Below are 14,154 nucleotides of genomic sequence, written 5' to 3' on the forward strand. Positions count from 1 at the left end.
TCAATATAATAATTATTATTATTATTATTACCATCATCATCATGATTATCATTATTGTTATTATTGTTGTTGTTGTTGTTGTTGTTTTTGTTGTTGTTTTCGTTGTTTTTATTATTATTAAGTTTTGTTGTTATTACTATTATTATTATCATCATTATCATACTCATCATCTTCATCGTCATCATCATCATCATCATCATTATCATTGTTATTTCAGCAAACTTGATATTAACGTAATATGCATGATTCACTATTCAGGTCTACATATAATTGTTTCGTATCAGAACGTACATAGATGAAAGTCTGCGTTTTTGTTAAAAGGAGAACACTTCCGACTTCTGGTTTCCGGTACAAGCCTACTTCCTTTTTAGCAAACCATAATCATGGCGCAGCAGCTATCGAAGAAGAGAAAGGTAAACAAACTATGTTTTTTGTTGTCGAATGTAATTTTTGCAATGCAATTTGATTGTAATCTTATAAACAAATGACTGTACTAAAGTTTGGTCCACCGTTTACGTTCTGATTGCAAGAAACACTTGTGATGGAGATGGATTTTCTTCATGACGATAAGAAGGCAGTTTTGGGACGATGCCTCAAGTTTACATGGACAAGTCACTCGTTGTACCGTCCAGTCCTCAAATTTCAAATGGTTTGCTTTGTACAAGGATCCAAGATGTAGGTTTATTCTCCTCATCGTCTTGATGTGCTTTGCTACTAAAGGTTTGTTTGTTGAATGGCAGTCTAAATTAGATTTCTAATTCAGCTGTTCAAAGAATCAAAATGTAGAGTCGAGATCAAGCCTATCAATCATACTATGATGGAGAGTCAAGAGGATGAGGTTACTAACTGAAAAGAGAATGGTATTGACGATGAAGCGCGGTTATTTTCGGCATTGGTTAAGATTTGCCGACCCTCCACCATGTTGGTTTGTTTAGCCTACATCAACCGAAATGCCGGAAGGACTTCCGTAACGAGCGACCACCCCATCAAACACAATAAAGAAGAGGCCTAACCCTACCCCTAGATCTACCAGCCTCTACCCCTACCCCTAGCCCTCAATTCTGCTCTGTCTCATAGTGGTCACTCGTTACAGAAGTCCTCCTGAAATGCCACACAGTGCGTGTGGCCTAGGCTATGTGTGTATTCTGTAGTAGTGTAGATCTAAAGTCTAGTGTGTAGTTTGTGTACGTGTAGTGTGTATATGCCTGTCCAAGACTGTCACCTGTACAAACGACCACTCCACCCCCTCGTGTCACACAGGTTTAAATTTCTTCTTACAGCAAGAATCCAACTGCAACCGATTGCCGCTCCAAAAGTTCACTCTAAAACGTAGGGGGCCTATAGATCTAGATATAGAATCTAGATCTTGTTGCGTTAATTGCGACAGAGGGACGCTGTGACAACTAACACGGCGTTAATTGCGACAGGGTGACTTTTTAGTTTTGACAATGCGGCGCTAATTGCAAGTGACTGACAAAAAAATGTTTAAAAAGAAAAACAAACACACATGCGCACACACTCGCATACAAATACACATGTGCGCACACACACATACACTCACAGACAAACAAGCACCCACCACACAGGCTTGTGGCCCTATATACACGCACACATAGTGACATACCAAACTAACAGACAAACAAAGACTGTCGCAGCTCTTTTCTTGTTGCTGTTGTCAACTGTTGTTGCCCCTGCCCTAGTCGTTTTTGTTGCTGTTTGATGTTGCTAATGTTTTGTTGAAATATTTGTTGCCTTGACCGCATGGTACAGCAACAAAAACCAGTAGGGGCAACAACAGCAACAGGAAAAGAGCTGTGACTGTCTTTGTTTGTCTTTTAGTTTGCTGTGTGTGTATAAGGCCACAAGCGTGTGCTGTCTGTTTGTATTTGTGTGGGTGTGTGTGTTTGTTTTTATGTCTTATCTTTTTTGATTGATTTTTTTTAGTCACAGACTCACTCTGTCGCAATTAGCGTCGCATTAGTTGTCACAGTGTCACTCTGTCTCAATTAACGCCACGAATTATATTTACCTTTTAAAAATTAATGTCAGTTTGTTTAATAGTGTTGTCATACACTATTATGCTCTGAGGTAGGCTTCTGTAACTTTGACACATGAAATTTGACAAAAATGTTCAGTGTTCTGCTTGCCACATTACAACAATCAGTTTGTAGATGTATGATGTCAGCATTCCCATACTTTTGATGATGGCCACCCTGGAAGAAGAATAATTATGCTTGCCATTGCTAACAGTAACTATGTTGGGTTTGTTTTTTTCCACAGTTTGTGACCGATGGAATCTTCAAAGCTGAGCTTAACGAGTTTTTGACTCGTGAGCTGGCTGAGGATGGGTACAGCGGTGTGGAGGTGCGCGTCACCCCTACCCGTACTGAGATCATCATCCTGGCCACCCGTACCCAGAACGTTTTGGGAGAGAAGGGTCGCCGCATCAGGGAGTTGACATCTGTTGTGCAGAAAAGATTTGGCTTTCCCGAGGGAACAGTTGAGGTAAGTTCCCATGTTTTTGGGGGGGTTTTTTTCAGATGTGTCAGTAGTTTTAAGTTATACCCCATTGTTTTATGGGTTTTTTTGGGGTCATAATCAATAGCTACATTTTTCTAGACTTAACAGTTGTAGTAAGTCAAATTATCTAGCCTATGTCACAGGGTCCCCCTATCTGGTTCTTTAAAAGAATTTTAAGTCTAATATGCAACTGTATAAAGGATATTATAATTTTGTGACATTTGAATTTCTCTTTAATGCTGTATTTGAAAATCAAAACCAAAATGTTGCTTACGTTTGGTATGGCAATGCTTTCATGACAGTTTTGTATGCCATTAACAGGTAGACGTAATGGCACCCCCCGGGGCAGTGCCTCTGACTGTAGTGTCTTTAGGCCATTCCCAAAGGGGGGACACTTCTCGTTCAAGAATAGTAAAATTGTAAATGGGCTGACTCATGTCACGCTCATAACTGTGCCTGATATACAACAAAGAACTGCTGCTTTTTCTTTCCTGATCCTTACTATTGTCATTTTCCTCTACTTCTTTTGTATGTTTGTCACTCTCTTGTGACCTGCTATTTCCGGGGTGCCTTGATAGTCGAAGCAGACCTTGTGCTGTTGAAGCTAGAGAGGTGAGCAGAGTAAGTCTGATTCCCCGTAAGGACTTCTCTGTTGACACCCACGTAAAACCCTCTACTATATTAGAAAAATATTCTCAACATTGTATCTGATCAATGATATCGATGCCACTTCCATTCTTTGTATAAATGACATGGGAACATTTTATTTTTCAGCTGTATGCCGAGAAGGTTGCCACCCGTGGTCTCTGTGCTATTGCTCAGTGTGAATCTTTGAGATACAAACTGATTGGAGGTCTTGCTGTCAGAAGGTACGATATTGTTAGTTGTTTTTGATGTTTCTCAAATCCATAGCCACAGTATATATGAATGGAACGGAGTCCTGTATGGTAACTGCAAAGCTCATGGAAATGAAAACTGAACATTACAGGTTTTCTAGAGGCTCAATTTTTAAAAAAGTTGAAATTATTAGATGTATATGCACCTAGATGCCTGAGTGAATATAATTATTTATGACTGACTGGCTAGTACTTTGGTCCAACTGTCTTGGTGATTTTGAAGTTCATGAAGGTGAAGAGTGCCTTGACAACTGTTGCGATTGATAAACTTGCACCTAGAGGTGCGTGAAGCTATCCATACATTCAGGGTTTGTGAGGTAAATGTTCATAACTGTCTGTTGCAGCGTTCACCTCTGTATAAATACATTTGCCACAAACTAGGTTTGTAATGACATTGTTCTGTGTTGTGGCTATTGCCCCAACAGTTACGACGAGTGGCAGAAGGATCCATCAAGTCTGCTGGTCCTCAAATTAAGTGGGTTGCTTTTCAATATTGTTGGTATGTTGCCTTTCATCTGGCTCCCATCTGTGAAATGATATATATGCCTTTTTGGTGTCAGATTCTTCCCTGAATGACCTGTAAGTAGATTCCAGTCTCACGTGATGTTAGGAGAAAGTCAACAAAAGGGACCTTGAATATCTTTGAGTGGGGTTGTAAATTTTTACCTTGCTACTGTTTCAGAAAAACATAAATCATGTGGATTTTCGAATGAAGAAGAAATTGTAATTTTTTGTTGTTACGGTTTCATATATTATAATTAAAAGTCAATACAATGATGAAAAAGCAGAATTTCAAAATTGTTTGTATAGAACTACTAAAGAGTTGATGCTTATGCCCTTTCTCCTCTCTTCCGCCAGGGCCTGTTATGGTGTCTTGAGATTCATCATGGAGTCCGGCGCCAAGGGCTGTGAAGTCGTCGTGTCCGGAAAACTGAGAGGCCAGAGGGCAAAGTCCATGAAGTTCACCGACGGACTCATGATCCACAGCGGTGAGCCGCTGAACGACTACGTGGACACCGCTGTCAGACACGTCTTGTTGAGACAAGGTAAGCAATGTCCTGCTGTTTTGTCGTGCCGTGCTGCTCAAGAGAACTGCTTCTTTCCAATGATGAATGTTCTCCACTTATTATACATATTTTGAAACTTTGGGATTGGTAAAGAAAAGGACTTGGCTTATAGGCAATGAGATTGCTCGATTTACATTTCTATAATTTTCGACAGCGACCCTTTTTGCCATGCCACCACCATGTTTAAGCATTTTATTGCTAAAAATACAGACCTGTGCCGAATATTAGCCAATGTAAACAGCTGGAATTTTGCTGTGCTCTAGCAAGATAGTCCCATTCTTATGTTGAAAATGTAAGACAGTTAGACAAGGAGAAATGAACATGGTTGCTCAAACTGGGTCTATGCCAGTTGCGTTGAAGGAATCATTTCTTCATAAACATAAGTGTGTTGTTTAGTTCCTTACTTTTTTGAAAATCCTGTGAATGGCAATATAGGTATCGAGGTTTGCCGCGCTTGTATTGCAGAAGTATTGTTGCATTCAATGCTTGTTGCACTCGACTTTAAGCTCGCGCGCGCACCCACCCTTTTTATAAAAAAAACACGTCTGTCAATATGTTAACACCACACATACTGGCTTGCTTATTAAATTTTTTTTAATGTGCTCGTTTATTTTTATCTTAAAAGTCAGATTGTCATTGTTAACACATTACACCCTAACTCGCCCGGGATCGCCCGGGAATTCCCTTATGCGCTCCACCCTGACTCGCCCGGAACCGCCCGCGCCGACCCAGCGTCTTTAGGAACAAAAGTCTCGCCTTGACGAGACTCTGGGCCGCGATTTTGATTTGCATAGTATAGCAAAAAGTTTCTTCTTTCGTTTGATACGGAAACGAAATTTTTCGGGCCAGTAGTTTTAGTATTAGAGCTGATCGAAGTGCGATCGCGTTGCCGACACTTCGAAAGTGTCTCGACTTGTTGAAAAGCGACACAATTGAGTTCGAAAACGGAAATAACGATGGATTTGAGCAAAAACGAGCATGTGACAAATCAGATGGCTCAGATTTTGATGAAAACGTTGTAGGAAGAGTTTGGGGCGATTCCGATTGATCAGACGGAGAAAATCTAGAATTTAGATCTAGGGCCCGATCGCAAGGCTGAGAGTAAGAGTGACTGGTCGGACACCCCGATTGAACTAAAGTTAGAACATTTCCAACAGTTTGCGCATACATAAAGTTATATTTTAGACCTGCATGTTTGCCGACAATCGTCTGAAATCCGACAATCGCAACCCGACCCGCGAGCCGGTCGGTGCTATAGCTAGGCCCACCTGTATCAGTCAATGTGCGTAGTGCGAGGCCTGGCCGACTGCCAGCGACCCCTTTTTCTCCCGCCGGCTTTGTCGGCACTTTCGTTTTCGTGCCGACGTCGGCGTTTCCGGCATAATTGTCGGAACCTAAGTAGAAATGCGAATACGAAAAAGGACGACGACCTAAATTATCTACTTTCAGTTTCGTGCTCGGGCGGCCATTTTGAATTTCGTTTGTTGGCTAATTACTAATTTAATTGTTCAGATCGTGCGGATTCATTCAAGTCCGACTCTCTTGTTCTAATAGAATCTAGATCTATATTTATATAGGTCATTATAGACCTCAATGGAGGATTCATATTCCAATTCTATTATGTCAAACCCTGTCATAGGTTGTGCTGTAATATTAATATTTTAATATTGGTAAAAAATATTTCATCAGGGGCGTGAATTATTTATTTATTTAGATTTAGGATCTAGATTCTAGATCTAGATATTAGAATCTAGACTCAGCTGAGTCTCTCTGTTCGGAATCGGATGCGGGCTTCTAGTTCAAGGCCTATTCCTATTCACTTGTTCTACAAGATCTAGATCTATATGGAGGATTCATATTCCAATTCTATTGTTTGTGTTATTGTATCAAACCCTATTATAGCAATGTAGATGTCAGCCATATGGTCCTTGTTTGTTTTGGAGTGTGGTTTTTTAATTTTAAAAAATTTTTCATTTGAGACTTGTTTTGGCCTTTTTACATGAGGCCCGTTGCAGGTTCTCTTTGGGGGTAGGGTTAGGGTTAGGTCTCTTCTTTTTATTGTGTTTGTCGGGGTGGTCACTCGTTACCCGGATGTCCTTCCTTATGACACCCACAAAAGCTCTTATGGGGGGGGGGGGGGGGGTTTGCGCAAAATTTTCAGACAATCTGGTTGAGGCTCACATGCAGGTCTATATTTCTGAAACTACATTCAGTTTTCTTTTTAACTTTTATTTTTTCAGGATTTTTGGAATTTGTTTAGTATTTTTTTAAAAGTGTTTTTTAAAGGCTAGTATTCACAGGAGGTGGGTTCCTTCCCCTTGCTTAGGATCTAACAATGGACTCCCCGTCCAGGCCCTTAGGGTGTAATGTGTTAATTTTAGATGACAGATCTAGAATTTTACTTGAATCACAACAGAGTCAGGGTTACGACCTGCATTTGTATAGCGCCAAGAGCTTGCGTTATTTTAATTATGCTCGCTCGCAATATAAATGACATATGCTATTATTATTTTGTACATTTGACTACACATTTGTTTTTTGTTTATTCAAATTTGCCGCACAGGTGTATTGGGCATCAAAGTAAAGATCATGTTGCCGTGGGATCCCACTGGCAAGATTGGCCCTAGGCGCCCCCTGCCCGACCACGTCAGCATCGTGGAACCCAAGGACGAGGCCCCGCCCGCACAGCCCTACAGCGAAGCCAAGGGGGTCAAGCCCACGGACGCTCCTCCATCTGCCCTGGGACCTGTCGGCCCTGCTCCGTGAAGGTGGGCGCTTTTCTTGTTATGTTGTTGGTCCAGAATCTAGGTGAAGACTACAGGGGGGATACCGACGGTAGTCACAAATAGAAAATTGTGGGGGCATCAATTTTGAACGCTTGTGGACTCCTAACTGTATTTCTGTTCAACTGTTAGTTGATTATTGTTGTTAGATTTCCCATTCAACAACACTTCACAATAAACCACCACCAGTCAAACAAAAATATAAAGTTATGAGTACCCAAGCTTTTAAAATTCCCCCCCCCCCCAATTTCCAGTTTGTGACTTCCATCGTTTTCCCCCTGTGCTCTTCAGGTGTTAGACACGCCCCCAACCACCACCACCACTCACACACATGCACCCCTATGTTGCATTGATTAATTTTAAAATATAAAGTACGGTAATTTTAGATTTTAGACAAATTGTGATGCCAAAAATCTAGTAAACAGATAGAAGTGCTTTAGTAGGCCTTGATGTATGAGAAATGCAGAAACCGCACTCTCAGCACAGGATCTCCATTTTCTACTTATGGAGTCGTTGTAGGTATAAGTGAAAGGTTTAGGTCTTGGGATGGGGGGGGGTGGTAGATAGTCCTGCAGTTGAAAGAGATTGTCATGTTTATTAATTTATTGAGTCAAAGATGAACTAATGTTGATTTGTAAAGTTGTATTCTCTTGTAGGATTCTGTGTTGTTGGTGTGATATCATATTTTGATCATCCTCAAATTGAATTAATAATGTTGCTTTTTTTTCTCTCCTTTTCAGTGGATCAAGCCATGTGGAGTTGGAAGATTAGGTGTTGAATTGACAACCAATTATAATAAACTCAAAGAGAGTTACACAGTTTGTTTCTTCTTTCTTGCTTTTTTAAAAAAAAAGTGTTGTTTTCTGTTATAATGCTCCGACTCTTGTCTCGGGATATTGAGGTACTGTTGCATCATGGTAAGGACATTATTATATTGGAGTTAACTGAATGGAGAGTGCTCTGTACATACAGAGCCATGGAGTTAACTGAATGGAGAGTGCTCTGTACATACAGAGCCATGGAGTTAACTGAATGGAGAGTGCTCTGTACATACAGAGCCATGGAGTTAAATGAATGGAGAGTGCTCTGTACATACAGAGCCATGGAGTTAACTGAATGGAGAGTGCTCTGTACATACAGAGCCATGGAGTTAACTGAATGGAGAGTGCTCTGTACATACAGAGCCATGGAGTTAAATGAATGGAGAGTGCTCTGTACATATACAGAGACAACACCACGACTTTTTTTTTTAAAAGGCATTGTCATTTTTTAATACATTTATTAGGACTCGAACCTAGCTGTGACTAGTCATGTGACACAATGCTGATGGTCGGTGACTGTTGTTTACAATACGAACCTGAGCTGCTCTCTGAAAATATTCTTTCGTTTTTACACTTTCTGCCCCCACCCCTCCTTTGCCCCTTCCTCTGCGCTATGACCATATGCAGTTGTGAGCGCAACCCCCCCCCCCCCCCCCCAAATAAAACCAGAATCCGAGCATATGCTTCCATTACCCTTCCACACGCTGAGTGCAGCATTGGTATTGGCATAAGTTTACGTAAATGTACCAGCCGCCATTCCTTGTGGGTAGGTGGTTGGCGGGTGCTCTGGTGTGGTTTGCTTCTTTTCCTATCAAACATCTATCGTCCTTATCTCCCCTTCTTCTTTTTTATGTTTATTACTCTTGCAACAGCTCTAATCTTCTGGCGCTCATATGACCTTATGCAGTTGCGAGCGCCGTAAAACCTCTACTAAACCAAAAAAAACGAATTCCTTGGGGGAGCTCAGCTGCTTGGGTCCTGTAAACTCTGGGGACCAGGGGAAGGAGGGTCAGGGATTACATTCAGAGCATTGGCTGAGCATGATCTCCCGTGGGGGGGACTTCAGCATGACCATGCTTCAAAACTTGTGTGGTATTCTTGAACGGAAGTTGTGTTGTGGGCGTTACAAGGCTTTCCATGACGCTTGTAGGACCTTATGCAGTTGCGAGAGCCGTAAAACCTTACTGTACTAAAACAAAAACAAAGGGTTTCCCTCTTGGATTAGTTCCACAAAGTGCTGTGGTTGGCGGGTGCTCTGGTGTGGTTTGCTTCTTTCCTCCTATCGAACATCTGTTGTCCTTATCTCCCCTCCCTTTTTTGTGTGTGTTTGCTACTCTCTTGAAACACCTGATTGGCGGGTGCTCTGGTGTGCTTTGCTTCTTCTTTGCCATCAAACATCTATCGTCCTTATCTCCCCTTCGTCTTTTTTATGTTTGTTGCTCTCTTGTAACACCTCTAATTTTCTGGCGCTCATATGAACTTTGCAGTTGCGAGCGCGGTCCTCTACTAAAACAGCTCTGTAATCTTCGGCACTTATATGATCTTATTGTGTTTCAAGTAAGTGCTGTAAAACACCCAATTATAATGATAGTAGTAAGAGATAGCATGTATAGTGCTAATTCCCGCTCAACAGCGAGCTCTACTCTATGCGCTTTACAATCTATACTATTACCCCAGCAGGCCTGATAGCATTCTGAAACAATCTCAACTTCCTGGGAAGCATACAGTGCAGGCTGCCATTTATTGGGGCTGAAACACTTACTGACAAGATCTTTTGCTGTCTATCGCTGGATACCCATTTCTACCTGGGTGAAATGAAGACACAACATTGGGCCCGCAGCTACCCCCGAACTCTCAACCATATTTTTATGAGCCCTGTAGCCTAACCACTAGACTACTGACACATCACAAAGTGCACTGGTCAGAGGTGGCCATAAAATTTGGAGGTCCGGTCTCCTGTAATTGGCAACTTTCAGTGGAATTTTTATTTACAGCCAGATCTTTCGGGTATTTAAATGAAGACTGCCCAATTTATGATGTTATAGTTATGGCTCGTTCTCTAAAAGTTGAGCGACAGAATCTAAAAAGTCCATTAAAAAAAGGCACCTCAAACTCAAACTAAGGACGTTTTCCTTGATGTAATTGTAAGCCCAAAGCAGGTAAAAAAAAAGGGAGTGCTTATTTAGGCCACATATGGCCTAAATAAGGTAAGGGAGGGGGGTTTAGCTTATTTAGGCCACACATGTTCAAACTACCCTTTTCAGGCAACTGAGTTCATTCCACTTTCATAATGGTGCCCCTTTCTCATTTAGTATGGTTTTGCCTCAGTGTACAACTTATAAATCATAACCATAATGAATATTGTAAAGAACAAAGCACAAAACGCAAAATTTTGCTCAATTCCAATGGTTTGAATGAGGGCCGGATTTTTCCTTCATGGAGGGGCAAAAGCTAGGCTACCATTTTGGCACACTTTGGTCAAGTGAAAAGGTCAAATCCTCCGAATGGACTTTCGGGTTAAATTTGGGGTATAAAAAGTGTGTATACTATGTGGCTGAGTCAAAGTTACACTATCTTTGCCTGAGTGACACTCTCTCGTACTGTCTCGTAGTAGTACATGTAGGCTGGTAGGCCTAGTAGTAGTAGTAGCAAAGATCGTGTAGAGAATATTTGGTAGTAGATTCTATCTAGTAGGCAGTTTAGTGAACGTGCTCGCGGCAGGGCGAATCGGCCTCGATAAGCCCCGTAGACTTTTGTGATCGGCCACGAAGCCTCGTGTTTTGATGGATCTAGATCTAGATCTAAACAACTCAGTGCTATTCGCACTGCCACATCCGACAGGCCTAGATCTACATCTTTTTAAAAGGAAAAGAAAGATCATCAAAATAGTTGAATTCGCATGAAAATCGATTAGGTAGAACTAGAACTATTAAAACTTGCTTCTGAAAACAAGGCAATTTTTATACGAAGGCCATTTTTATAACTCGATGAAATAAAAACTACTGACTGTGTACTGTGTTATTCTGTATAAAAATAAATTATGAAACTTCAGGACGTAGATCTATTATTATTTACCAGCATCTTTTGACGCCTGAGCTGTAGAGGTTGAAGTTTTCACAACACTAATAGATCTAGTAATAGGGTTAGGTAATACGGCTTTCCGTAAAAAATGCATAGATCTACAAAAGCCGACCACCGAATCGACCGGGCGCCTCGGTCTCCCCTGCACTCTGATTCAATATTATATTTAAACAAAAATGCTAATCAATGAAAATTGCAAATTGATAATAATAGTATAGTCCTGTAGAGGATAGGTGGACTCCGGGGTCTGCATAGCGAAATACTAGGTTTTAGGATGTGGACCCCGGAGTCACCGTAGTGAAATAAGGTTTGGTTTAAGTAAGGATTGGTACTAGGTTTTAGGACAGGTGGACCCTGGGGTCACCGCAGTGAAATAAGTAGGTTTCTTTAAAGATTGGTGGAACCCGGAGTCACCAAGGCCATAGAGGATTAAGAAGGTTTAATTAAGGATTGGTGGACCCCCGGGACACCTTGATTAAACCTACTTATTTTACTACGGTGACCGCAGGATCCACCTATTCTAAAACCTAACTAGTGTTTCGTTAGGTAGACCCTGGGGTTCACCTTAAACCTACCTATTTCACTACGTTGACTCCAGGGTTCACCAATCCTTAAAATTAAACCTAGATCTATCTACATGTACTTATTTCACTACATTGACCCCAGGGTCCACCAATCCATAATTAAACTTAGATCTACTGATTTCACTACATTGACCCCGTGGTCCTCCAATCCTTAATTAAACCTATATCTATTTATAATTTCACTACTTTGACCACGGGCTCCGCCAGTCCTATTATGAAATAAACTTAGATCTACTTATTTCATTATGTTGACCCCGGGGTCCACCGATCCTTAGTTAAACCTAGATCTACTTATTTCACTACGCTGACTCCGGGGTTCACATCCTAAAACCTAACATTTTGTTAAGTAGACCCCGGGGTCCACCTATCCTTTTGGCTAGATAGACCCCGTAGTCCGCCTATCCACTTTCTTGATAATAACTGAAAACAATACATGCCAGTTGTCATTTATAGTGAAGAAAAATGAGGGGAAAAAATATAATTAGGTAGACTTTAATTTGTCCAAAAAATTGCAAGTGCAAGTGAAGATCATAAAATAATTTTGTTATTTTCTGGTCACCTTTCCAAGGACCTTAAATTGATTCTACATCACATGTCATGTACGATACGGCTGTGAAGGAAAATGGATGTGAAGAGTTTTAAAGAGATAATAACGTAACTTGTAAAGAAAACAATGCTTTACATTGGTTTGGTTATTTTGACTACATATGTGGCCTAAATAAGGTAAGGGAGGGGGGTTTAGCTTATTTAGGCCACAGGTGTGGCCTAAATAAGGTAAGGGAGGGGGGGTTAGCTTATTCAGGCCACAGGTGTGGCCTAAATAAGGTAAAGGAGGGGGGTTTAGCTTATTTAGGCCACCTATGGCCCAAATAAGGTAAGGGAGGGGGGTTTAGCTTATTTAGGCCATATGTGGCCTAAATAAGGTCACCCTTACTTTTTACACCTAAAACATATAACAGTTGACATATTTTCCTCAACACTACTCTTTAACTTTAACGTTCGCCTAAAAGACGGGCGGAGTGACGTGAGTATTTTTCGAGACTCACATGGAGATGTCCAGACAACCGGGGGGATGAAATCTACAAGCTTACACTTACACTGAAATGTGGGGGGCTGGGCGGTGTCACTGTCTCAAAATTAGCAATTTGAAGGCAAGGCTACAGTTACTGTAAACCATTTACTTCCTGTGTATGCATCCAAAGAGCGGTTTTTAATATAAAATAGGACCCATAGAGAAAAACTTATTACATGTACTGGGTCATGATTTTTTTTTTTTAAATAATTTTTTTTTGGTTGCTGGTCTGCCGAAGTGCACTGCGAAGTTTCGTGGGCAGAGGTAAATTCCTTATAATGAGCTAGAATTATTTTTTTTACGCGGTCAGTCGAAAGTGAACAAGCTATTACTATTAGATCTACTTCTCAACTTCAAAAATATAATGCTTTAGGCTTTGAATTGTGAACATGACTTCCCCTATGGCAGTAAAATGGTGAGGTGATGTTCCTGGTACACCATGCTTCTGCAAGTTAAAAGCATCATAACGTTTTTGCTCAGTTAATTAAAAACAAAATTTTGTGCAGGACTTAAAATGTTACAAGGGCATTGGTAATATAATTTATAATTATATACTTGTCTTTTGATGAGAGGTCTCAGTCTGAGCAATGTGTTACAGCCGTACCGGGTATATGAAATCCCAGAATTTCGCACGAGCATCAAGAATTGTCTAGGAGGATGCTTTAGAAGCTTTAACTACTTTTATGTTGGTTGTAGTTATTAAACCCAAAAGTACCTTGTCCTATAGTATAGACCCTGGGCTCTTTTCATTAGAATTGGACCAGGAGGCACTAAGAAGGAAGGAAAAAGAAATGGGAGGGGAAAATGCAGGATGGACCCTTTTTTAGTTTGTTTTAGTTTCAGTAGAGTTTTACGGCACTCGCAACTGCATAAATAAGGTCATATGAATATGAGTGCTAAGGGGTTGGGGGGGATGTCAACGCCTCTCTTGCTTCAAAAGCCCAAAGTCTGCTTCGACTATCTGTCCCCGAAGTTTTATGCACCCCGCATAATTTAGCAAAATTTGATCATTTTTTGCATTATTTCTGTTTATTTTCCTGTGTATCATTCTTTGAATTAACAGAATCGCATAATTTCACTTTTTTGGGCTAAGTTGTGTAAAATATTTTCAGACCTTGTTTTGCCAAAAACCGCAGGGACAGGACCAAATCATTGGACAGGAATATCAAGGCCGGGGCACCCCGAAAATAGCAGTCCGCAACCTCTTAAAACATTGAAGAGAAGTGAAGCGAATGGGGCAATCCTGCAGCTTTTGGCTTAGCAGAGTCCACTCTGTAGCTGTAGCTGTACATTTCCCATACTACTCTTAGTAGACCTTTCTTTCTCATTA

General features: G+C 40.9%; 1 protein-coding gene across 1 annotated transcript; it reads left to right on the forward strand.

Moving 5' to 3' along the window:
* Positions 1 to 310: 310 nt before the first annotated feature.
* On the forward strand, positions 311 to 8,085 carry LOC101850128 (40S ribosomal protein S3). The gene is made up of 6 exons (XM_005111992.3): positions 311 to 413; positions 2,281 to 2,505; positions 3,295 to 3,389; positions 4,275 to 4,462; positions 7,047 to 7,251; positions 8,007 to 8,085. The coding sequence occupies exons 1-5, from the start codon at positions 384 to 386 to the stop codon at positions 7,247 to 7,249; spliced, it is 741 nt and encodes a 246-aa protein (XP_005112049.1). The 5' UTR covers positions 311 to 383; the 3' UTR covers positions 7,250 to 7,251; positions 8,007 to 8,085.
* Positions 8,086 to 14,154: the final 6,069 nt, after the last annotated feature.

Source organism: Aplysia californica, unplaced genomic scaffold (assembly GCF_000002075.1).
Source record: "Aplysia californica isolate F4 #8 unplaced genomic scaffold, AplCal3.0 scaffold01161, whole genome shotgun sequence".
Lineage (NCBI taxonomy): Eukaryota > Metazoa > Mollusca > Gastropoda > Aplysiida > Aplysiidae > Aplysia > Aplysia californica.

What these genes read in the sequence shown, in the direction of transcription:
- LOC101850128 (XM_005111992.3), top strand. Translation starts at nt 384, where the DNA reads ATGGCGCAGCAGCTATCGAAGAAGAGAAAG. An exon ending in AGCTATCGAAGAAGAGAAAG is followed by an intron (nt 414 to 2,280) that starts GTAAACAAACTA and finishes TTTTTTCCACAG; the next exon opens with TTTGTGACCGATGGAATCTT. An exon ending in GGAGGTCTTGCTGTCAGAAG is followed by an intron (nt 3,390 to 4,274) that starts GTACGATATTGT and finishes CTCTTCCGCCAG; the next exon opens with GGCCTGTTATGGTGTCTTGA.